Source organism: Lynx canadensis, chromosome F2 (genome assembly GCF_007474595.2).
Source record: "Lynx canadensis isolate LIC74 chromosome F2, mLynCan4.pri.v2, whole genome shotgun sequence".
Taxonomy (NCBI): Eukaryota; Metazoa; Chordata; class Mammalia; order Carnivora; family Felidae; genus Lynx; species Lynx canadensis.
In genome coordinates, this window is record NC_044320.2 from 37,505,617 (window position 1) to 37,531,868 (window position 26,252).

Here is a 26,252-nt window from a genome sequence, read left to right on the forward strand (position 1 = left end):
TGATGTTTTCTCATTAGAATTAAGTTATGTTTTTGGCAAGAATCCCAGAGAAGTGATGCCCTTCTCAGTGTAACATATTGGAGTGATGTTGATGTTTTACTATTGGCAATATTAACTCTGATCACATGGCTAAAGTGGTGTCTGCCAGGTTTTGTCACTGTAATGTTGCTATTTTTCCATTTGAAAATAACAAATATCTTGGGGAGATACAGGAAGACCATGAATGTATCCTCTTTTACATCAAACTTTTACCCACTCATGTTTTAGCATCCATTGATGGCTCTTACATGCAATGATTATTACTGTGGTATGTGATAATGTTGATTTCCAATTTTTCTTATTCTTCTACATTTCTTAATTAGCATTCTGTGGTAAAAAGAACTGTCCCTTCTACCCCATTTATTAATTCAATTATTTATTTGTATGCGTATGGACTCATAGGTATTTATTTTATGTTATGAGTTATAATCTAATACTATCATTTACTTTGTTGCCTAAATTGAACCAGCTTTGGGCATTGAGAACTCCTTCAAGTTGGGTCCTGTGTCCTTTTGATACACTTCCATCATTTTTTGAGAACTTTTAAATTTTCTGGCCATCTATGTTGTTTTAGGCTTATCTTGTATTTTTCCTATCTCATCTCTGGCAACCTCCATTTCTCCAAAGAGCCTGGGTTTCTTTTGCTGAAGAATGGTATCTAGAAAACAAAATCTGGGGGGTAGGTATGCTCATTGCTACTAGGGTGTCACTGCTTCCAGGCTGTCTGAGCAGAGAGGGCTAAGAAGCATGTGTGTGTGTGTGTGTGTGTGTGTGTGTGTGTGTGTGTGTATCAGCCATGTTTACACACACATCTATATTTTTCTGTATCTATCTATCCACCAGAAAATATATTAAAAATCATGAATTCACATTGATACCTCTGGTTCTAATCCAGCACCACAGAGTGGTTTCTAGCCTTCTTCCTTTTCTTATTTATATCTCTTCCTACGAGAGTGAAAAACCTGCCAAGTACCTCTTCTAATATGTTATTTCTAATCATTCCTAAAATATCACTTTGACGTGGTCAAAATCAAAGAAAAAGAACTAAGACAGACATAAAGGACAACTTCATGGGAGCAAAGGTAATTATCAAAGAAAAGACTATCAAAAGAAAGGGCTAATATTTATCTCTAGGAGTCTCGTTAAGAATGGGCTTGACATTTTGTCTGGCGTGTATAGATTAATGAGATTACTTTTCTCACTCTATAACAGCTTTCACTTATACACAGGTATATTTAAGCATATGATAAAAATCTCTGTAGAACTTAATTTAAACAGAATTTGGATCTTACTAGATATTTCTACTATGTAGGAACTACTTCAAAATACTGCTATTGTACTGTCTAAATTAGTTGCTGAGGTTTTGCCTAAAATATCTAGTACTGGGATGACAAAATCTGCATCATCATATCTTATGTATATTCCTCAGAAAGTGCCTATCTCTTCTCAAAGAAGAACTTAAGTAGGATTGATGGAAGGTTCTTCTTAATTCCCCTAAGTTATACGATTAGAAGTATTTATTGACTGGGGTGAGGAAGGATGTGAGAAAAATTCTGAACTTGAATTATTACAAACGAATATCGAAATGTTGACAGCTTAAACACATGAACACCTCACTGCTGTCCTACAAATCCTATTCTTTTTTGCTTGGGTAGGGAGAATAGGATACTTAGAATTCTCGGGAGAACAGAGATAAAGGTAGGGACTGTAACCTCAGGAAAATGGCCCAGAAGTCGGAAGCCAATGGTCAGGCCAATGTTTGGGAGCCTGCAATAAGGGGAAAGAAAGCCAGTCAGACTCAGGTGAGCAGTGAGGAGGCGGGAGGTGACCATGTGCCTGAGATACAGAGACCTTGCAGTTGAGGCAGGTGTAGCTTTAGTTCAGCAATAGCAGAATCTAGGACTGCTTTTCCAGAATGTAGGCTAGTAGAGCTGGAAACTTGCCATACTTTTTGATTTTCATGTTTGATACTCTCTGGAGTTTGATTTGGCTCAGGGCTGAGCATGGATTTCAATGAAAATCAATGAGATACACTAATAATACTTTCAGGAAAGTAACCTTTCCTCTTGCTCCCTGGTTTTGAAGTTAACAAAACGAAGGTGCCTGAGCTGCTGGCAGCCACCGTGTGGGGTCTGAGGCTGCAGCTGTGTAACACAGAAGGGAGATCTAATGGACTCTGCCATGACTAAGGACAGCACTGGGCCCAAACTTTTCACCTTTGAGACTGCTGAAATCAGCTTAGGTTGGGTTTTCTGTCACTTATAACTCAGAGCATCCCAACTGATATACATTCTCTAACTAAAGGGATTGCCAAGGGTAATCCACGGTCTTCTATTTTTCCTCCCACCCTCAATCTCTTATTCCAGTGAATTTCTCTACTCTTACGGTTTTACGAACAATTTCTTATGACAGTATTAAAAACCACGCCTAATTTCTTAAGCAAGTGTTACTCCCATGCTTCTATCTACTTGTAAGGTTTTTGGATATACAGGGTCACCTCCACCTTGATATTTATGCATGCATGCTTTCATTATTCAACAAACATTCACTGGTTATCTACTGTATACTGGCTATACAAAGGTAAAATAAATAATTTGCAACTTTCTTTCATGTCAGATTTTTCCTCAGCAACTTCACAGCCTCACGTTCTGAGATCTCAGGAAGTACTAGAGGGGATGAAACAACCAAAAACATTGTAGTATTGACTGTTAAGCAAGCGAACTGTTGAAAAACATGGGACACTTCCCCATTATCGTACAAATCTTTTTTTTTTTTTTTTTTTTTTTTTTTTTTTTTTTTACTTTTTATTCTCCTTTGTGCTGTCAATTCTTTCACTCTGATCAAGTATTTGCTTGATAGGTCGCTCTTCATTCTGTTCTTTTCCCTTTCATTCTTTTCCTCACTAGTCTACTCCTCACTCTATTCTTACACCTTTGTAATCCTTTTACAGTGTGTACTTGCCTCTGTATCAGGTCTACCAGCAATGATGATGGACTTGTTTAAACACACAGGTGGCGCTGAGAATTTAAGATGCTTATGTTGGCAGTGAGGACACAGAACAGGCACTGTCTAAAGGCATTAAGAAAACACACGACTGGAGACACAAATGCGCCCTGCCTGGTCCCTTCTGTCCCTTGTCTGCTCTTTTGTGCCATACACCTACAAGGAGATGAGGTGTGGTTCATACCTGAGGCTTATGCAGCTGATTTAACTCATACCCATGTACCCATTTGCCCACTACACTGGCTATACAGTTTGTTGTGGTTTTGCTCCTCAATGAGGGGTTCCAGTGATCTGTGGTACCACAGAAAGGTTCATCCACAAGCACCAGCTTTTAAGTTTAAAATAGAATCTCTGGGGGCGCCTGGGTGGCTCATCATTTAAGTGTCCAACTTCAGCTTGGGTCATGATCTCACGGTTCATGGGTTCGAGCCCCACATCAGGCTCTGTGCTGACAGCTCAGAGCCTAGAGCCTGGAGCCTGCTTCAGATTCCATGTGTCCCTCTCTTTCTGCCCCTCCCCTGCTCTCACTCTGTCTTTGTCTCTCTCTCTCAAAAATAAATAAACATTAAAAAATTTTTTAAATAGAATCTGTTTCCTTTTGAACATTTCCTGCTACATTTTTAAAAAGCTACAACAAAATAATAGAAAAACAAGTTAGTTCAAGTGGTTTTAATCTTGGCGTAAATGACCAGTAATAAGAAATTATGATGATCACTTAATAAAGAGTGGTGATGAATTTCACAAAGGGTCATTTATAAATGCTAAGCCAAACTTTACACTTTTACCACAAAATATGAAAATAATCCCTGGGACTCATGACAGGGTTATTAATTTTCCTTTTCCCTTTCTTTCACTCAGCGAGAAGCCAGCCTATGGGACATCATCCCCTCCTCTTTGTTTTTTCATCAGGAAGTATGTTAAATACCTTACTTGGGATAAAGTGAATCTTGTCTTATATATCACCACACACATGATCCCAGGACCACAGAGAATACTCAGAGCTCATGTAAACTGGATAATTATACATTTTAAATCTGGTATAAATGGCTAGAGAAATTGAGTTCAGGAATGCTAACTATTCTTCTTCTTAGAGAACTACTGCATTGTTAGACAAAATGATTGTATATAAAAACTATAAAGTGCTATCTTCTTGGCACTGGAAAAGGCTGAATGGTTTTGTGACGGTTCATCTGTGTGTGTGTGCGTGCACGTATCTGTGCACACATTGCAAATAGGACACAATGTTTACATTTGTCCTAGCTGGTAAATCTATAGGTGTTTGATGTGTTATCCTTTAGATTTTCTGAACTGTTAATTTTTCCCCTGGATTTCCAGAAACAGTATGGAGAGTAGAAAAAAATTAAAGAAATATACTGTGAAAGTCTAGATTTTAAATGGTCACTTACACTTTGAAAGCATGAATATTATTAAAGTTACTTAATCATTTATCAGGTCTTTTTTAAAATCCTTTAATTTTGAAATAATTTTAGGTTTTTAGCAAAGTTGATCTCGTTCACTCAGCTTCCCTTAAAGTTAACAATGTATGTAAACTATAGTACAATTATCAAAAGCCAATAAATTAACCTCAGTACTATTAATTTATAGAGCTTATTTGAATTTCACATTTCTCCCCTCATGTCCTTTTCCTGTTCCAGGATCCATTTGAGGACCCCACACTGCACTGAGCGATTGTGTGATTAGGTCATTTTGACCCAGTGTATAACCTCTTCTACCTCCTTCCATTCAACAGCATGCTTTTCTGCCTGATTATTCCATTGGCCTCTTTCAAAAGTCTGTGTTTGTATTTTTAATTTCGGCTCTAGCAAACCCACGGCAGATATTTAATTAAACTAAATGAGGTGTAACAACACTGAGAAGTAATTTCAGAAACAACTGGTACGATAAACAAATAATCTTGCTTGCTTTGCATCCTGACATACTTTTCACGGAGTGTAAAAACTTAGTTCAAGGAACAAGTAGTTTCATGACCTTTCAAATACTCCTTCACAAGACTAATAAATGCAAACCACTTGTTTGGGAGAATGTTTACAAGATGCTGCCAGCCCTACGTCGTCAGTCTCTCCTAGACACTTGGTAAGGCTCCTATTCTTTACATGCTGACTATGCAAAACGCAGTCTAAATCAACGCTTCCGTGTGTCATGAGAAAGAATACTCAGTGAAGACATGTGCTAGCAAAACATATCCAGGTATTTTTTTTATACAGCTGGAAATAATCTAAGGCTACTAGAAAATCAGCAAGCATGGGTTAGATACATCTATAGGTCAATTTGCATAATAGTGAAGCATCAGGGTGCCTCAAAAGGTGAGGAAGAAAAAAAATTTATAAAGGTCTATAAAGAGATGATCCGTAAAGAGATGACCATAAGCAACTAGATGACCAGAAAAAGATTTTATAAGTATGGTGCATAAAGAGATGATTAGGACACTTCTCATTTCTAGTTCCTTCAACTAATGATGCTGAAGTATGTAAAAATGGCATTTGGGTATTTTAACCATGAAAAAACCCCCTTGTTTATCCCCCTTAATCAGAATATGTAAGCTGATCAGATTGTACTTAGTTACCTCCTATTTTGTAATATGCCTACATATTTGTACCTACTAATATAGTAAACTAAAATGTAGAGTAAGATTAATGTATGGATCAAACCATAACAAAGTTGTCAGAGAACTACATGGATACTGATGTTTATGTTGAAAGGGATGCTGGTGCTCTCAAAATTACTAAAAAGCCTAGCCACCAAAAAAAGAGCCCAACTGGTCATTGCTAACATGTATCCCATCCCATCTGATAACTTCTCCTGGGTGGGATTTCCAATCCCAGGTACTCTCACCCAGTCACTCACCAGTGAGTAAAAGCTGACACCCCCCGCTCTAACCCAAACCTCTTCTTTTAGCCATAATAAAATGACAAGAAGCAGAAACATGATTTTTTTTTTTCTTGCACGTAAAGAAAAAGGGAATCACTCATCAAAGGTGAAACTGTCTACTGAATTGGCTATTTATACTTGCCCTTTGTCTGGGAAAAGTATTTTTTGAGAAATGTTTTAGAACTCTTAGGTTCTAGAAAAAAACTAAAAACACCGAAGAGTAATGGATGATACACTTTGCCTCTTCCTTCTTCTCCAACCTGCCGCCATGCTCACTGTTTTCACAGTAGTGTCAGTTTGTTAGAAAAATAAAACTTGATTGGACTATGTGGCTCTGTTTTTTGTTTTGGTTTTTTTCTTCAGCAGACTGGCAGATCTGACTGTGCATATTGGAAAGTATATGACAACCTTCTTCCAGAGGAAAGAACAACAATAAATACATACTTCAAAAGTTTCTTAGAGGAATACAGTAGCTGGTTAATTTAATTACATGAGGAAACTGCTGTGATTTTTTTTTTTTTTAAGTAAGTTGCATGGATGGAAGAACTGGTATAAACTTAATCAAACAGTGTTGAAAGCAAAATGACTTGCTTAATAATTTACTACAATGGTTTAGAGATTGGTCTTGAACTGCATAATTCGGGTGTTTTAAGACTAGTATAACCGATGACCGAAAGCCAGGATACATGGTATAGCCCCTATTCCACCTCAGAATGTCCTTGGGCAAATCACTTAATCTTTCACCCTTAACTCAAGGAGGGAGTTAGGACTAGCTCAGTGGGCCTCAACCCAGGGTTCTTTGACTCTGAGGGAGTTCCACATAGTAATGGGGGTTCATGAGGTATTTTCAGTATTTCAAAGGGCCCGAAAGAAATCCTGGATCTATCTAAAACAGGCTCGGGAATGTACGAAAATTTTTCTTTTTGGTTACAGTCATATCAAGTTGATACAGTTACGTGAGCTATCTAATCCTAAATGCAATGTGTTTGGATCATGAGGTCTATGAGAGAAAAGGGAAAAGAGGCTTCTTGATAAAGAAAAGAATGATCTTTGGGGTGCCTGGGTGGCTCAGTCGGTTGAGCATCCAACTTCAGCTCAGGTCATGATCTCACAGCTCCTGAGTTTGAGCCCCGTGTCAGGCTCTGTGCTGACAGCTCAGAGCCTGGAGCCTGCTTCAGATTCTCTGTCTCCCTCTGTCCCTGACCTTCCCCTGCTGGAACTCTCTCTCTCTTAAAAGTAAATAAACATTAAAAAAAAAAAAGGATGATCTTTAATATAATTTTAAACTAATACATTTCATAATTTCATGATCTATGACTTTAGTATTCCTGTGGTATGGGGAGAAGGAAGGGAAAGAAGATACAAAAAACCCCAACATTTATAGAGGAATTAAATAAATTTGTGCCAAGAAATGTGTAGGGTACTCTGAGTTAATTATTTCACCTAATCCTTTCAAGAGGCCTGTGAATTAAGTATTTTTGCCTTCGTTTTGGAAATGAGCTGTGTTGTAACTTTTACCACGATCAACTGCCAGTAAGTAGCAGGGCTAGGATTCAGATTCTGTCTGCCTCCTTCCAGCACCAGGTTGCTCTATAAAAACTACTGCTATTAGTTAGCTCTTAGTAATTTCATTTTTCCAACTGGCAATAGGGTTGTGAATAAATGCTTTTTCCTGTCCTTAGCTGTCTTTCACGGCCTCAGTATGTTATGCCAACATAGCCTACAGGTCCAGAGAAGCCCAGCCAGAGAGCAAAAGAACATCTAAGATGTGTCCTTAGTCACTCATCACTGACGAGGTTGCTTTGCCAGAAACTTTCCTAGCAAATAGCCTACTCATGGCTTATGTGGATGAGAGGGCAATTTGCTGTAACCACAGGCAAAAGTAAATGCTGTCACAGATTCAGTGGAGTGGGGGAAAGAGATTAATGCTAATCTTTTTCCACAGTCCTAGCACTGAGGGTTGTGACAGTTCTTGTCCATTTCACCTAATAGTGACCTATAAGGGGCTATCATTAGGATACAGAGGAGAAGCTATTAAGATCTCCAGGCTTAATTACCAGCTAAGACTGGAAACTTTCTTCTCTAAAAGCACTTCGCAGTGAGATATCTTTATGTCAACTGATAGCATTTTTGTTATCTCAAAATGTATCTAAAACTAGAGAATCATTCTTTACCGTACCTTTGTTAAAACTCTTTGGAGAAGAAATAAAAAGGATTTTTTTTCTATAGTACTTAAGATACAAAAAGTCCACTGCAATGGGACACAATTGTAAAATATATAACCTAAGGCCAACGGTTTTCTAGTTGTCTAGATTAAGTTTGGAATTTGGTAACTAAAAACAATAGAAGAAATAGACCAATTTAGCTCGAGACAGGACTGAAGGTGGATATACTTGGAAGAGTGTAATTGTACTGGATTTCTCATTAGAAGGAGCAGAGTCCTAGGAAGACTTCACATTCCCCAAGAGAACCACATTTACACAATTAACAATTCTTTTGTTGGAAAAAAAGCTTTCGTTATTGCATGTGGACACATGTGGGCTGCGTAAAAATATAAAAGATGTGTAACACACAGTAAACACAAAGTAATGATCTTAAACAGGCCAAATCCTTGAACTCGTCATTAATAAATGTCTCTCCTGCATTCAGCTACCCGGGTTGCTGGGAGCCTGTTTTCTTCAAGTACTTCAAACACTGAAATCCAGGAACATTTATTATTTTAATCCATTACAGGCAGTGCTTGATTTAACTTTATTGGTTGTGGTGGTGGTAGTGGTTATAAGTGGGGGTACAGCAATGTTCTTTTACACATCATTTCAAAAGGGCTTAATTATATTTTATAGTTTGGGCCAGGAATTCTGCTTGTTTTTTGTCTAACAAGGTTCAAATGGAGTTCAGGTCGATGATGAATCAGAAGAAAAAGTCAGAGATGGTTATCTCTCTGGGATGAGCTCATCTCCCTCTACGAAAGGCTGGGCAGGTACATCATGTTCACCACACCACAGCACATGGCAGTGCTCAGCATCCTAAGGTGGCTGCTTATTAGATGGTTTTTAACACATTAGAAATTCAACCCAGTGGTTATCTTCTTAATTTCTAAAGTTACTCTCCTATGTATTTTAAAGGCTTCCCACTGGAATCCAAAGCAGCTATAGTAACCACATAGCACTAAAACAAAAAATGTACATGAAGAACAATAATCACCTAAAAGACATTTCAAGAAACCCACACACCTTTTAAAACAGAAAAATTTAAGTATCCCAAGAGAAAGACCTAGAAGACTGCATTAATATAATTTGGTTAAACAAAAGAGTAAGTAACCGTGGTAAACATCTGAACAACATTTATCTCCCAGTGGGTTTTTTCTTTTAAAAAACAAAAGACATGCTTAATTTTTTACCTCTCTCTTTGAGGGTGTGAAAAAAAGATCTAAGGTAACAATATTAATATTGCCTATGATTGTCCTAAACTCTAGTTAATTATACATTATGGTAACAATTCTGACAAGGAACATAACATTTGTATGGTGGGATTTCTTCTCCACTGCATGTGATTTCTAAGAAGAGGACGAGAGAATTATTCTCCAAGAGAGTATCTTATACATTTAGGGTTTTTATTTCCCACCATATTAGAGAAATAATATGACACATTATATTGAAAAAAATCTGTGAGAATTTTACTTTTGCTAACTTATTTCTTGTTCAATTTTTAGAACTTCCTATTCTACTTCTTTTGAATGTCTCAATAGTCCATCAGTATATACAGAAAAATATCACTGTTGAAAAAAATCAGTAATCGATACAGGTAATTTAAGAGTAAAACAAGAGGGATACGCCAGTTCATCAGTAGCAACTTTGAACCTTGTTATAAAGTAATAAGAGGGAATCTGACCAGGATTAATAGTGGTACTCAGTTCTGAGATGAGGGGTGTCATGTTTCAGGGACTCTAGGCCATCTGTTCTGCCTGCCTACGTTTTACTTCTGCAAAACTATAAACGCACCTCTACCTCAGGGACTATAGAAAGGCATTAGAATTCTTCTGCTTTTCATTATCACAAGATTCAGTAACTCATTTCATTGTCAAGATAATCCCCTTTTACTCTTTCTTTTGCGCTTGCGGGGTATGCCAAAATGACAAATAAAATCCCAGATGTTACAGACCCAATGAGGTCTCCACCTTTCCTTGAGTGTTGGGTTTAAGCTACTTGGGACATAGTGTCAAAAATGACAGGACCCTGATGCCCACACCCAATATTCATTAAGGTTTGTTAGTGATTTGTATAGCTGTCTACAAGCTGTACTCCTACTTCAGTCCTCAGTGGTGGCTTGAAAGCTAAGTTTGTCCTCTGACTTTCACTGTCAAGGAATTCATTTCTTATTGTTCAGGCATTGGAAAGAGAAGCTGTTTCTTTCTAAAAGTAACAAAAGTCTTTGGGGTGTTGTAAATGGCTTGCTATTGCAACATATTGTTTTAGGTAGTCATATCTAATTTAACGTTTTATTTCCCCTTAGGCTTACTTGCATTTCTGCAGCATCCAACACTACGACAACGCCTTAAGAGATTTTCCTCAGGAGATCCAGTTAACCATGGAATGAAAAGCTGGAACTACACTTTGTATCAATTAATGACTGGGTTTCACTTTTCAATACATAAAAAGGAACTTTAGGTTCTTTGCATTTGGTTGGTCCTGAATTCAGTGAACAAAAGAAGAGGCATTGGTGTACGTGAAAGATAATGTGGTTATGCTTTCTTCCTCTCTACTCTTGTTTATACACAAAGACAGTACATCTGGATGGCAGAGACTGGGGTAGTGAAAGTTATTTGAACTACAGCTCTTCGACCAAAAGGGGTTCAACTCATTGCTTTCTGCTGTGGATGAAAAGTCCCCTAAGTGCCTATGGAAGGAGGATCCTTGCAACTCTTCCCCAGTTCAGACTAAAATGCAAACCACGGTGGCCTCACTTAGGCTCTTCCCCCAACCCTCTGTGCCATCTAGCTTGTTCATACCCTATTTCCCTTTTCCTTATTTACATGGAAGTTGCTAATCCAAGTGTCCCTGAACAAGAGCAAGGCAGCCTAAAGGACAGCTATTTCACAGCCTGAATTGTGTACCCTTGTTTGCCAAAATCTAAGGAGTGCTGCCCTAATAGAGCCATAATTTACTCTGACAAGGGGAGCTAAAGTCTGCAGCTCACTCCCCACCCGGCCTGTGGAAAGTGCAGCACTACATTCACAATTTATAGCTATATACTTATGGTTTCTCCAAAATGACATACTTCAAACGGCAAAAAGATTGTGTGTTGTGTGTGTAGGTAGGGGGAAGGGGATTATTTTTTAAAAGAACACACTGTAGAATGGGACGGATTTAATGGATAGCAAAAGAAATACTATCAGCCTTAAAATGTTTCAGAAAATAAGATATAATCTCTAAATGAGATTCACTGTTATTTTTTTTTCAATATTATATACCAACTTAAAAAAAAATCTAAGTGTTACATCTACTAAAATCAGAACTTTAGGGCCCTTTTACCAAAGACATATGGAAGAACATAAGTACTCCAGCAGAAATATGGGTTAGGTTATTTTAAGTCACTGTTACACCAGCATCTGCAGAGTAGAATTAAGAAAAAAATCAAGTCCCTTGAAACTCTTATAGTTTAGCGTCACAGGATAGGACAGAAGGCTAAGAAAAACTTGTAGATTTCCTTTTTTTTTTTTTAAGTTGAAAATATTTAACCATTTCATTTTGTTTCAAATGATGAAAACATTTCAGTAAATAATTTGTACATATTTTGTTGCAAAAGCCAGTAAATGAACACGAGAGTGGTTCTCGATTTAAGTGTTATTATCAATGTCTTGGGAAGAAGATTAATTTTCCCCTGTCAGGCTTTTATCATTCCCTTTCCCTATACTCTTCTCCTAAACTTAGGATGGTTTAGATGATAAAAAATACAATCATTAGATGAACTCAAATATTTTTTTGTACCTTACAGACTATAACACATTCCCCATTGTGTTTCTCTAAATATTACTTAGAACATAAGATTCCTCTGGCATTACAAGTCTATTTCAGCTCCTAAATTAAAACTCATCTGGAAAGGACCATTTTACCCTGTTTATATAACATTGTCACATAAAGAGTGTTAAAAAAAATATTTCACTAAAAATAGCTTGCGTAAGTTAGGGATTAGAGTAGTTTCTGCTGCTATAATTGTTCCTTTGTAGTTTTTTCCATGATGTTTTTGCAGTGTTTTTGACTGTGTTTATTAAAGTCAGCACATCAAAAAGGATCAAAGAGAAAGTGAGTGAGAACCAAAGAAACCCCAAGTGTGTTGTCTCATTGGGGAGTTATGCAGATTCGCATAAACAAGTGCAAATTGTTGAGGTTTTAATGAAAATTTTCTACAATTATTTTATCTTAAGTCATTCTATACAATAACATCTGTACAGCAGATGGCTATACTGTACCCAGGCAATGCTCCCTTTTCTTTCTCTGTTTAATAGTACATCTGAGATGACTACTTTTGTCACTGTGCTCAATTTGGTTCAGCAAATAATGTGAAAAGTGCAGCTGCTGCAGATGGTCACAATAGTTATATAAACTGTAAAATCAAAGACACAGTTAAGTATTTCTGTATTAGATTCAAACTATAAAACTCTGACATTAACTCTGTTGAGCTCAAAGATACACTATAAAAAAAGTTTAGTTCAGTGCAGAACGATGTCGCTTGCAGAATACGAAAAGAAATAGGACTACTGGTAAAAGGGGATTTTTTTTTTTTTTGTGAGGGATACTTTTTACCACTCATCAAAAATATACCTTGAACACAGATTTGAGTATATTTCAGCCAGGTTGCAAAGCATGAATTTTTAAGATATTCAATATAATGAAATTAATGTTCAAAGCTTAAATTATATTTGACTTAAAAAGTTTTGCTTAGCTAAAAAATCAATTTTTGACAAATATGTAATAGTCTCTCAATTATAATTTCTCAGAAATCATCCATCAGCAATAACTAGAACTTACCCCAATTTTATTTAATTGTAATTAATTATTATTTTGCTGGCTTTGTTATCTTCTTAAACTGTTTGAGCATGCCACTACATTGAGGAGAATGTAGGGAAAACAGATTTGGTGTTAGTTATGTTCTCATAATAAAATTTTTCCTGTTAAATAGCTAACTTCAATTTGATTTGATTTGTTGACACAAGTAACTACTTTAGAACGTTTGTCAGACATTACACGTTAGACTTGTATAAAGTATATCTTTGTAGGAGCTATAGTTTCTAATTCTGTGTTTAACTACATTGAAGTCCATGATTGTAAAAGGGATAGGGGTAGGTAGTTTTTCTGGTATGAGGGGGAAAAAACAAGTTACAAAAGCAGAGTGAGGCTACTATCTTGTAGAGGTCAGTGAGAGGATTTTAACTACATTTTAGAGATGTTTACTGAGGACAAACACCATTAAAACTGGGTAAAATGAGTAGAAAATGAATAAAACAAGAAATGAGGATGAAAACAGAAAAGGATCTAGAATTGAGTATAGTCCATTTAAATTCTTTTCCTCTGTCTGAATGCTAACCTTTCCCTACTATGATTAAGGTACAACTGGAAAGGCGTGGGAACGGGCCCAACCTTGTCTGGCTTGCAATTTATTTGTGGATAAATCAGGCATTGTAGCCTCCAGTGTTTCACAGTCGTTCATGTCCCATGGACCTTACATTTTTCATTTCTAACTTTTAAGACAATAAAAAAATACAGTGCTTTTAGCTGGCTTGGTCACAAATATTTCTGGTGAGAAAGAAATAAATCATCTACTTTTTGGCCTAAAATTTGTACTTCTCCACCATAAAACTTTCCCTTTATCTCTTAAACTACTGTGCCCAAAATGGCTATGTGGAACTAAGTTCCAGTGAGTCTCCAGCTGCCACTTAACTACTTCTTAGGAAGCAACTAAGTTGCATATAGTTTCAGGATTTACTTTATCCCCTTTAGCCCCAATTCTTTCCTGCAAATTAAAGTGGAAAAAAATGTTTCCCTTTTGCTACTTTTACTTTCAAAGTAAAATTTCTGGCACTGTGCCCCGAACTCCTACAGTAGCTAGCAGGTTCTGTGATTGAAAAGTGTTACTTCCTACCTGTACCTTGTCTTTCCTCTTCCCCTCCTCCCACTCCTTCTGCCTACATTTTTTGATTCAGTGTGAAAGAGCACATAGCACTTCAGTCATGGTAGCAAAAGAAGAAAACGTAGATGTCACTGCCCGTTAATTCCTCAGCTCTCCACCCATCAACGACATCCAGTTTGCAGAGTGCGTGCCACTCTTTGCTAGGTGAGGCACTGAAGCACAGCCTTTTCTCTGCCAGGTATTGCTGGCACCATCAATGGTATTGTCCTTGCAAAGTTGAGCCTTGGTTTCTATCACTACGCTTTGTGCAGCACACCTGCCACCAGAACAATTCTTCTCTTTTTAAATAAAGTGTGACCAGTGACCTAACACAGTCCATCAGAATCACCTGTAGAGCTTTTGGAATAGGTTTCTGGGCTCCATGCCCAGGGTTTTTGATTCAGTAGGTCGGGGGTAGGGTCTGAACACCGGCATTTCTAACAGGTTCCCAGGTGATGCTGATGCTGTTGGTTCTGAGACCACACTTTGGGAACCACTGATCTAAGGGTTAACAAAACCTGATACGCCACTGTTCCATTACCACTATTTCTTTTTACCTGTGTTCCATTACCACTATTCTAGGTAAAAAGAAATTTAGAAATGGATGGCTTTGGTTTTGTAGGCCTTTGTAGGAATATGCCTGAAGAGACAGATACAACTTTAATTCAGGGTGTTAAAATATTTAGGTTCGAAGGATTTGTTATAAAATTATCTGTTAAAATAAGGTCACAGACCAGAAATGTCTCTATTTGTAGTGGTCCTTCAAACTTTTAACCTCTATGAATCTTCAAAATTATGCACTTTCAGATGTTAACAAATCATATTATCATTCCCCTCTCCCCCTTTCTGTGACTTACCAGGTACTTTTTGTGCTGCTTTGACATTAAGGCTTCCACTGAGGGTTGATAAAGATGCTAACAGGCATGGTTTATTAGGATGGGGAACAGTTTCCATGGAGATCACAATCTGAGTAGTATGGACAGTGATTTTTTGAAAGCAAGAAATAGTTCTCCACAGGTTTTCTTGAAATGGAATCTTTTGTGCTCCAACACCATGAACTTTAGGTTTAGACAACTTTCCACGGTAACACTTGGAGGCTGGAAACTCATCCTTATTCAACATGGTGTCCAATGGGGCTGAGGTCTCTTTGCTGTGTACACTTCTTATCTTCTTTAAAAAATGGTTTATCTGATCCAGCTTGGTAAAACTCAGGTTGGCTTTCAAAGGCTTTGATATATCCAAGTTGATATCTGCTACAGAATTAAAAAAGATAAGAAAATTGTTGAAGTTCTGTCATTGAATATAAGCCCTTCCTTCCCTGGCAAGCTCCTATTTAAGTTTCCCTGCACTTGCACAGCAGACTCATTAGGATGCCAGATGTTATCATTCTTTTACTCATCACTTAACTATTCTTTCCATGTAGTTACTCAAAGGAACACTTTCCCGGGACTACTTACATGCCTACCTTCCTGTTTCAGTCCATGTGACTGTTCCTGATAGACTGAAGGCCACCCATGGACATCTGCTTCTGCCCTCTCACTCTGAGGCAAAATTAAGCAGCTATTTCAGTTTGTTACTGGAACTGGTGTTCTTTCTTCCAAGGCAAAAGGACACCTCCTAGTAACTGGCACAATGCTTGACACAAATATCAGTATTAAAAAATATCTGCCCAGGAGCGCCTGAGAAGCTCAGTAGATTAAGTGTCCAACTTCAGCTCAGGTCATGATCTCATGGTTCATGAGTTGGAGCCCCGCATCAGGCTCTGTACTGACAGCTCAAAGCCTGGAGCCTGTTTTGGATTCTCTGTCTCCTTCTCTCTTTGCCTCTCTCCCCTCCCCCGTCTCTGTCTCTCTCAAAAATAAACATTAAAAAAAAAAAAAAAACACAACTAACTGAAGTAGCCTTTCCTTCTCTGATTGAGTATATGCAGAAAAAGTTTGTTTCCCCTTTGTGACCTGCTGCAAACCAGAAGAGTCCCTTTACATCTTTCCCTACATTCTGCATTCTAAAAAATTTAAACACCCCATCGAATGAAGCAAGTGTAGACTGAGATCTCCTAAAACCTACAGTCCATTTTATATGTACCATACACTAGATGTTGTCCTTATTTGCTGCTTAGTTACCTCATATTAAAACTAACTAGCTTTAATTTTCTGTTTTTGCTTTCTTCTTACTTCTGTTTTTGTTATCAGTCAAGACATAAGACTATAAGCACCGTGAAGGCAGAACACATCATACATCATTATACATAGTGCCTGGCACGTTGTGTCTTGCCTATGTGTGAGCTTGACTTAACCTAACAAGTGTTCTTTTCACTGGAGACTGGGGATGTAATACAAGATATAAACCCAGATGAAGCTACTGGCAAGATCGTTAAGCAGATCAAGTTAATTTCTATACTTTTCTTCATAAGGAGGACCTCTTCTCATCTTCCTCAGCTTACAGTTTTCTCCTGGCCACCCAGGTTCCCTCAGGGTGCCATCCTTTTTAAGTGTGCCTTCCCATGTGTTTCTTTTAATCAGGCCCAGCAAAACTCTGAGAGTCCTGCTTCTAACTAGGTGTCCACTGGAAAGGATCAGATATCTAACTCGCCCTTTGCAATACTAAAATGTCCCCTGCTCCCCTATTTTTTTAAAATAGAAATAACACCCTAACTTAAATGAATCATTTTTTCACCTCCTATTGACATGTTAACTCACACACCATACAGTTTACCTAGAGTGTACAATTCAATGGTTTCTTAGTAAACTCACAGGAGTGTGCAATTATTGCCTGTCTACTTCCAGAACATTATCATCACCACACACAAAATAATCCCAGCCCACTTAGCAGTCCCTCTCACCCATCCCCCACCTCCAGCTTCAGGCAACCACTAATCTAACTTCTGTCGCCATAGATTTGCCTATTCTGGACATTTCATATAAACGGAATTATATAACGTCTTGCCTTATGGGTCTGGTTTCTGTCAGTTAGCATAGCAAAAGGTTTTAAGGTTCGTTAATGTTGAAATATGTATTAGTACTTTATTCCTTTTTGTAACTGAATAATACTCCATCATATGGATAGACCCCATTTTGTTCATCCACTATCAGTTAATGGACACTTGAGTTGTTTCTACTTTTTGGCTATTATAAATAATGCTGCTGTGAACATTCACATACAAATTTTTATGTGATCATATTTTCAATTCTCTTAGGTATCTACCTAGGAGTGGGATTTCTGGGTTATATTTGGTTACAGTCATCTTAGTGGGTATATAGTGGTAGCCCATTGTGATTCTGATCTGTATTTCCCTAACACTGAATGATATTGAGCACTTTTTCATATGCTTATTGGCCATTTGTATATATTCTTGGAGAAATGTTTATTCACATGTTTTGCTCATTTCAAAATTGGGTTGTCTTTTTATTATTGAATTATACGAGTTCTTTGTATTATTCTGGATACAAGTCCCTATCAAATAGAGGATTTGCAAATATTTTCTCCCATTCTGTGGATTTTTTTCAGTTTTTTGATGCTATCATCTGTAGCACAGAAGACTTTAATTTTTGTGAATTTCAATTTATTATTTTTATTATGCTTTCAGGGTCCTATCAAGAAACCATTGCTAACCCAATGTCATGAAGACTGACACTTACGTTTTATTTTACAAGTTTTTTAGTTTTACCTCTTACAAAGGCCTGTGATTGTCCTTGCATTAACTTTTGAGTACTGTGTGAGGTAGGGGTTCAACTTCTTCCTTCTACTTGGGAGTTTCCGGTTATACCAGCACCGCTTGTTGAAAGGCATTATTTTAGATTTGTAGGTTTGGGGGTACTGAAAGAAGCTGGTGGGTAAATACTTTAGGAAAACTGGATGGTTCGAATGACCCATACATTTATTTGCTCTGCCTACCCACCCTTTACATGGGCTTCCAAATTCCATGGCCTCACAGAAAATAATACTACCTTTTGCCACAATGAAAAAGAGGACAATCTTAATAGATGAAAGCACCAACAGGAAACCAAAACAAAGCTATAGCAGAAAGAAGACTCAAGTGTTGGGGCCAGAAGCTATCTGCTTTTGTCTGGATTCGTAATATGCACAACCTAAGCGAAGGGTCTGAATTGTTCTTTCTGCAGCTCTAGACACAATTTAGTGATCCATTCAGGAAGTTGCCCAATATCCACCTAAACCAACTGCAAAGCCTAAGGGATCTATTTTCCCTGTCTGTAGACTGTCAAGTCACTGGTGGAATGCTATGTATGAGTTGCTGGCTACTACCTTGATATGGATCCTACTGTGGTCCCAGTGACTGTTTACATCTGTGGTTATTACCTTAACTTATCCTTTGGGACTTAGTCCTTGAGTCACTTCCTCCAGGAAATCCTTCTTGACCCCTGTGGCCAAGTAAGATGCTGCTCATGCAATGCTTCCAGAATACGCTGTGCATCGTGGCTCATCAGGCACCTGTTTATATTATTTTTATAGTTACCTTCTTATGTATCTGTCACAGTCCAGTGAATTGTGAGCTCCTGGAGAGTAAGGGCTGTCCTACATCTTAATATTCTGAGTGTCTACACTACTGTCCAGTCCACAGTGAGTACTAAATGTGTGTTTAATGATATAATGAAGGAAAAAATGAATGAATCTTTCCTTTCTACTGAACTCCCATAGTCTCATCCTTTTATCCAAAACAATCCATTAACTCCTCTTGGGCGTGCTATATTCCTTGTTGCAGTTAATGGCTCTATAATCTACCAAGTGGCTCAAATCAGAAATTGGACTTTTTGACTCATTTCATGTCCTCTTTTCCTGGTCCAAATCTACTCAATGATTAAGTTCAACTTCCAAAATATTGCTTGAAACCAATCTCCTTCTCTCCAGCATTCCAGCCACTCCCCATTTTTTTCCCCTCCATGGCTTTGATATTGTTCAGCTATTATAAAGCCGCCTAAATGATCTGTCTAGACAATTCCTGTTAATCCAGTCTCCAGAGTAATTTCCAAATGATTTGTTTCAAATGTGATCCTGATTGGCTCACTCCTGTTTAAAACTCTTTAAGGGTTCTTCTTTACCTATGGTACAAAAGACCACGCTCCTTAGAATGGAAAAAAAAAAAAAAAAAATCCCTGCCTTTGTTTATCTGCAGCCATTCTCCCCCTTGCACATTAAGGTTCCAGAAATATCACAGAGTTTATAAAGCCCACTTCCTCCAGCTCCTGCTATGTTATATCACTAGGCCTTTGCTCAGATTGGTCCTTTGTCTACTGTACTCTTTCTCTGCCTAATGCCTAATCTTCAGGATAGCGCTCAGCATTTTCTGCAAAAAGTTGATCCACAAACCTAGCCTTGCACAAGTATCTTTTTATGAGATTATATCTTCCACCAATGAAGAAGTTCCTCGAGTGCCTACTTTTCATCATTAATATGTAGCACTGGGCCTTCCACTCAGCACGAAGTACGTTTGGTCTAATCATGCTGGAGCACTGCCAAACATTCTAATCTGGTTCTGTGGTAGGCAGAATTCTAAAGATGACTCCCCTGCCCAAGATGTCTCTCCCCGGGTTATTAAATCAAACGCTACTTTAGGTATGGTTGTGCTGTGAAGGGATTTTATACTTGTGATAAAAAGACTAGCTCAGTTGAATTTAAAACAGAAATTATCTGGTAGGCCTAGATATATAAACCCTTTAATATATAAACCCTATATATGAAGGAGGCAGAAAGGGAAGTCAGAGAGATTTGAAGCATGAGAAGGGCTCTATTATATGTCATTGCTGCTTTGAGGATGATGGGGGTCAGGTGAAAAGGAATGAGCAGCCCTAGAACTGAGGGAAACCCTGGCCGACAGCTAACAAGTAATTAGGTACCTCAATCCTACAACCACAAGGAACCAGATTATGTGAACAACTAGAATGAGTTTCTTCTCTGGAGCTCCCAGATTAAAGCCCAGTCCAACTGACATCTTGATTTTAGCCCTGTGACATTCTGAGCAGAGAATCCAGCAGAACCCACATGGACTTCTGACCTACAGGATTATGAGATAATAAATTTATGTTGCTGCATGCCACCACATTTGTAGTTAATTTATTATCCATTAACAGCAAAGTAACACAAATTCCACATGTATATTTAGTTACACAACATTTCCAGTTTCTAATGGGAGTATAAATTAAGTTTCAAGGCCTAGGAATGTTTGCCTCGGCTTCTTTTTTATCTTTTCTCTCAAAGCAAAAATATCTAACATACCTTGTTCTTCATTAGTTGCCAGTTCCCTTTCTTTAAAAATTATTTAAGGATTCCAGGAAAGATAGAATCCTGTCCCTCTCACTCTAAGCAGATCCAGAAGCTGGAGAGAATGCAGTTATAAAACTTACACAGAGTAGCGATTTGAGGATGCTGTAAAGTAAATGCTAACAGGAAGACTGGAAAAGATGACTAGATTGGAAAATACCATCAAAATAGAAATGAGTTTGTAATTTTTCTTCCTGTATCCCCCAGCCTGGACTCAAGGTAGTCCAAAGTGAGCGTGAGGTGTGGAGAGAGGGAATACTAGGAGAAATCCTCTGTTTCTGGCTTTAGGAAGTGAGAAGAGAATTCTTAGTGCTCGCAAGAGGGTCTATGAAAATCCTTTTTTTTAATCTTTGTTTTCTTCATTTTCTTGTGCCACAGAAAACAGAAGAGGAGAGAACACTACTCAATTCATTTTTATGAAACCATCATTACTGATACCAAAGCCAGACAAAGACAGTAAAACTAACCTTAAGAACAGAGACATAAAAATTCTCAAAAAAAAAAAAAAGTTAGGAATCACATCCAGCAATACATAAAACTAATAACATACCATGACCAAGAGGGTTTATGCTAAGAGTACATGGTTGGCTCAATATTAGAAAATCAAAGTAATGATGTTGGGGCAACTGGATGGCTCAGTCGGTTGAGCAGCCAACTTTGGTTCAGGCCATGGTCTCACAGTTCATGAGTCTGAACCCCACATCAGGCTGCACTGACAGCACGGAGGCTGCTTGGATCCTCTGTCTCCCTCTCTCTCTTTCAAAAATAAATAACCATTAAAAAACCCCACAACAAAGTAGTAATGTTAACAGTTAAAACCAAACAAGCAAAAAGATGATACGGAAAATGTTTTGAAAAATTCAATATCCATTTATAAGAACTCTTAAGAAACTATCAGTAGAGGGGAACTTCCTTAATCTGATAAAGTTCATAGGTGAAAACCTACAGCTAAAATCATATTTAGTCATGAAGGGTCAAATGCTTTTCCCCTAAGATCAGAAACAAGGCAAGGATACCCATTTTTACTACTTATACTCAACATAATATTAAACATCCTACCCAAGAGCAATAAGGCAAGAAAGAGAAATAAAAATAAAGATTGGAAGGGAAAAAATGTCTCCACAGATGACATGATTGTTCACATAGAAAACTCCATGGAATATATAGAAAAAATTCCTAGAATTTATAAGTGAATTTGGCAAGATTTTAGAATACAAGATTACCACATAAAAACCAATTCAGTTTCTACAAAGTAGCTATGTGAGGTTGGAATAAATTTTTTTAAAAAATTACATTTATTATAGTTCTAAATAAAATAAATACTTAAGTATGAATCTAATAAAATACATACAGTATCTATATGCTGAACACTACAAAATGGTAATGAAATACCAAGAAAGATTTAAGTAAATAGAGACACATACTGTATATATATTCATGGACTGGAAGACTCAACATAGTAAAGATGTCAATCTTCTCCCAACTGATTTATAGATTTGAAACAATTCCAATCAAAGTCTCATTAGTACTTATTCAGATACAGAAATGCTGATTATAAAATTTATACAGGAGAGCAAAGTAACTAGAATACCAAAAACACTTTTGAAAAAGAAGAGTAATATTGGAGGACTTACAACATTTTAAGACTTAGCATGAAGCCACTGTGATCAAGACAGTATAGTCTTGGAGAAGGGATATACACATATATCAGTGGAAGAAAACAAAAATAGAGTCCAAAAAAATGTCAAATGATTTTTGGAAAAGGTACAAAGGCAATTCAACGAAGTAGAATAGTTTTATTAAAAAACGGTGCTGGACATCCACATGCGGGGGCGGGGGGGGGGGAAGGGCCTGAACCCGATTTTATACCATATACAAAATTAACTCAAAATGGATCACACATCATGGATCTAAATACAAAATATAAAATTAAGTTAAGTTTTTAGATGAAAACATAGGAGAAAAATCTTCCCAGTCCTTGAGTTAGGCAAGGTTCTTATATATAGTACCAAAAAAATTATATTCATTAAAAAAATTATAAATTGGACTTCACTGCTAAGAACTTTTGCTCTGTAAAAAGTTTTTATTTAGAGACTAAAAAGAACAAGCTATGTACTGGGAGAAAGTTGCTTATCTGACAATAGATTTGTATCCAGAATATAATAAAGAACTTTCAAAATTCAATAATAAGGAACAAACAGCCTAATTTTACAATTGGCACAAGGTCTGAATTGACACTTCACCAAAGAGGTTGCATGAATGGCAGATAAGCACATACAAAGATGTCCAACATCATTAGTCATTAGAAAAGTATAAATTAAGTTTAGAATGACTAAAATAAAAAAAATACTGACAATATAGAGTGCTGTAGAGAAGCTGGAGCTAGTGGAATTCTCCTGCATTGCTGGTGGGAGTGCCAAAGGACACATCCACTCCGGAAAACATTTTAGCAGTTTCATATAAAATTTATATGACCTAGCAATCTCACACGTAGGTATTTATCATAAAGGAATGAAAACTTATGTTCACACAACTTACACACAAATGTTTAAAGTAGTTCTATTCATAATCACCAAAATGGGAAACAACTTAGATGTCATTCAATGGATGAATTGTTAAACTACAGGACCCCCACATAATGAATGCTACTCAGCAATAAAAAGGAATATGCTATTGTTACATGCAACATCTTGGTTGAGCCTCAAGTGAAAGTGAAAGAAGCCAGTCTGAAAAGGCTACATGCTACAGGATTCCATTTGTAGGACATTCTCAAAAAGGCAAAACAAACAAACAAAACCCCTTAAAGTGATGGAGGACAGTAGTTATCACAGATTAGGGTTTGGGGGAGGGTGTGATTATGAAGAAATGCCATGAAAGGTGTTGTTTTGGATGATGGAACTGTTCTATACCCTGACTGTGGTAGCAGTTACGCAAATCTGTGTATGTATTCAAATTCACAGAACTGTACACCAAAAAGGACAGTTTTATTGCATATTAATTAAAAAAAATAAAACACAATGTTATTTCAATGCCTTTGTCATGTGCATGATAGAATATTTTTTTTCCACTCCATTGCATTATTTTTTAGTCTCACGTGTGTTTCTCAAAATGCCAAACGGCTTGAGTATGTCCATGGCTCTTATATGTAGCAGAAACCTACTTTAGGCCTAAGCGTTAACCAAACGTGTACTAGGTTAGCTTTTTAGGTTTGCTTTCCTAAACCTCTCCATGACCCCTCCAACCAGGTACTAAGTAGAAAGCTCTCATACCTTTAATGGTGAGATTACAGGTGGCCCTTCTACAGAAAGTGAAAAAGATGGAATACAACTTCTAAATGTTAGGGAAGACGCAGGACAGTTCCTGATCTTACTAATACCAAATGTGGCACATGAAAATTAGGCGTTTTAACAGCTAGACTAGAGTCAGTTAAGCCAGCAAAACTCAAAAGCACAGGTCACTTTGGTGCTACCTAAAGCAGTTTCATTCACAAGAGTGAATATATTCTTTCATAGGACTTGGCTTATATTATAAAACATATTTTAAAAGGTTTATTTTTGTCAGTAAAGTTCAAATGCTGAAAATTCAGATAAAGAAATGTGTACTAAAATCTAATCAAATTGGTGAATTTCAAGTATGAATCTATTTGACGCACATAATTGACCTTATTTTACCAAATATAACTTCTTCTTTGAATAGCCTGAAATCAGAAAGATCCATTTCCAAAAGCAACATGGAGGACAGCCCATAATATTTATTCAATACAAATCTAGCAGCTTGAAATGAAGATGGAAAATACATAACGATTCACAGTTTCTTGTCTTCTCCCATCTTTAAAAGTCATGAATCTCTATTAGGTTACTAGTTACACATAACAATTAATCAGGACTCAACGAATCCTAGGAAAAAGACGTTCTGAACCAGTATCTTGGATCTCCCTCTCTCATACAGTTTGTCCCAAGAGTGTCAGTGTGATTTTAAACTTGAATAACTTTAGAAGCGTAAATGCTACAGAATTATTTTAAACATATTTTGAAAGTTTAATTACTTAAATTTCTTATATTTATTTCATGAATTTGAAATGTGAATTTTTAATGTTAATTTTCTGTGGTGTTGGTTTCTGGAACACCCTTTCTCAGACCAGCAGATTGGTCAAGGAGGGCTTCTTATTTGGATACTCTGGTCACTTGATTTATCCTTCCTGTGGGGTCATGTCAAAACTGAGATGTATGCATCAAAACTTCATTTGGGTGATCTTAAACTTAGGAGTACAATCTCTCAATTACTGAACAGTAGCTGATGAAAGCTTTCATAAAGTTTAAAACTCTAGTAGAGCTATATATACATAGCACAAGACAGCTATTGTTAACTTTTTATAAGAAACAAATTGATATTTAAAACATTTAAGTAATTTACCTTAAAATTTTTCTTTTATGTTTGCTTGCATGCAGTGCAACCTCTGTGCATGGTGTCCCCCACTGGGATGCACAGTTCCTCGTCCCTGTTCCCCTAGAGCTAGATCTATGTGTAAACAGGGGGCTGGGCAAGCTGGACAATCCTAGAAAGCCAAGAGCCCCCAAAGCAGGGCTGAAATGAGGCTAACCTGTAATACCAGGTATTGCTTTCAAAAGTACCAGCTCCACCAAGAGACAGGAAGCACGCACCATGATACAGTGCCCTTTACTGTTGTGTAAAGTCCATCAACACGTATGAATCCTTCAAGTAAAATCATGAAGCTACTGTCACATCTAAAAATGTGACAAACTGAGATCAGGAACACGACATGGATGTCCACTCTAACCACTGTGGTTTAACATAGTGTTGGAAGTCCTAGCATCAGCAATCAGACAACAAAAGGAAATCAAAGGCATCAAAATTGGCAAAGAAGAAGTCAAACTGCACTTTTCACCGACGACATGATACTCTACATACAAAACCTGAAAGACTCCACCAAAATGCTGCTAGAACTGATACATGAATTCGGCAAAGTTGCAGGGTACAAAATCAGTGTTCACAAGTTGGTTGCCTTTCTATACACCAATAATGAAGCAACAGAAAGATAAATTAAGAAATTGGTCCCATTTACAGTTGCACCAAGAACCATAAAATATTTAGGAATAAACCTAACCGAAGATATAAAAGATCTATATGCTGAAAACTATAGAAAACTTATGAAGGAAACTGAAGAAGACACAAAGAAATGGAAAAACATTCCATGCTCATGGATTGCAAGAACAAATACTATTAAAATGTCAATACTACCCAAAGCAATCTACACTTTCAATGCAATCCCAATCAAAATTGCACTGGCATTCTTCTCAAAGCTAGAACAAACAATCCTAAAATTTGTATGGAACCACAAAAGACCCCGAATAGCCAAAGTAATATTGCAAAAGAAAACCAAAGCTGGAGGCATCACTTTAGCCTCTACTACAAAGCTGTAATCATCAAGACAGTATGGTATTGGCACAAAAAAACAGACACATACACCAATGGAATAGAATAGGGAAGCCAGAAATGGACCTACAAATGTATGGCCAACTGATCTTTGACAAAGCAGGAGAGAGTATACAATGGAAAAAAGACCATCTCTTTAGCAAATGGTGCTGGAAGAACTGGATAACAGCATGCAGAAGAATGAAACTAGACTACTTCTTATACCATACACAAAAATAAAATCAAAATGGATTAAAGACCTAAATGTGAGATAGGAAACCATCAAACCCCCAGAGGAGAAAGCAGGCAACCTCTTTGACCTTGGCCACAGTAATTTCTTGCTCGCACATCTCCAAAGGCAAGGGAATTAAAAGAAAAATGAACTATTGGGATCTCATCAAGATAAAAAGCTTCTGCACCGCAAAGGAAACAACCAACAAAACTAA

General features: G+C 37.2%; 1 protein-coding gene across 2 annotated transcripts in view; it reads right to left on the minus strand.

Moving 5' to 3' along the window:
- Positions 1–26,252, minus strand: part of VPS13B (vacuolar protein sorting 13 homolog B) — an 820,834-nt gene that overhangs the window by 146,752 nt on the left and 647,830 nt on the right. For both annotated transcript variants that reach the window (XM_030304021.2, XM_032591891.1), the window contains one exon: positions 14,955–15,350. In XM_030304021.2, coding sequence (XP_030159881.1) covers positions 14,955–15,350 — 396 coding nt within the window. The remainder of the gene's footprint in view (positions 1–14,954; positions 15,351–26,252) is intronic.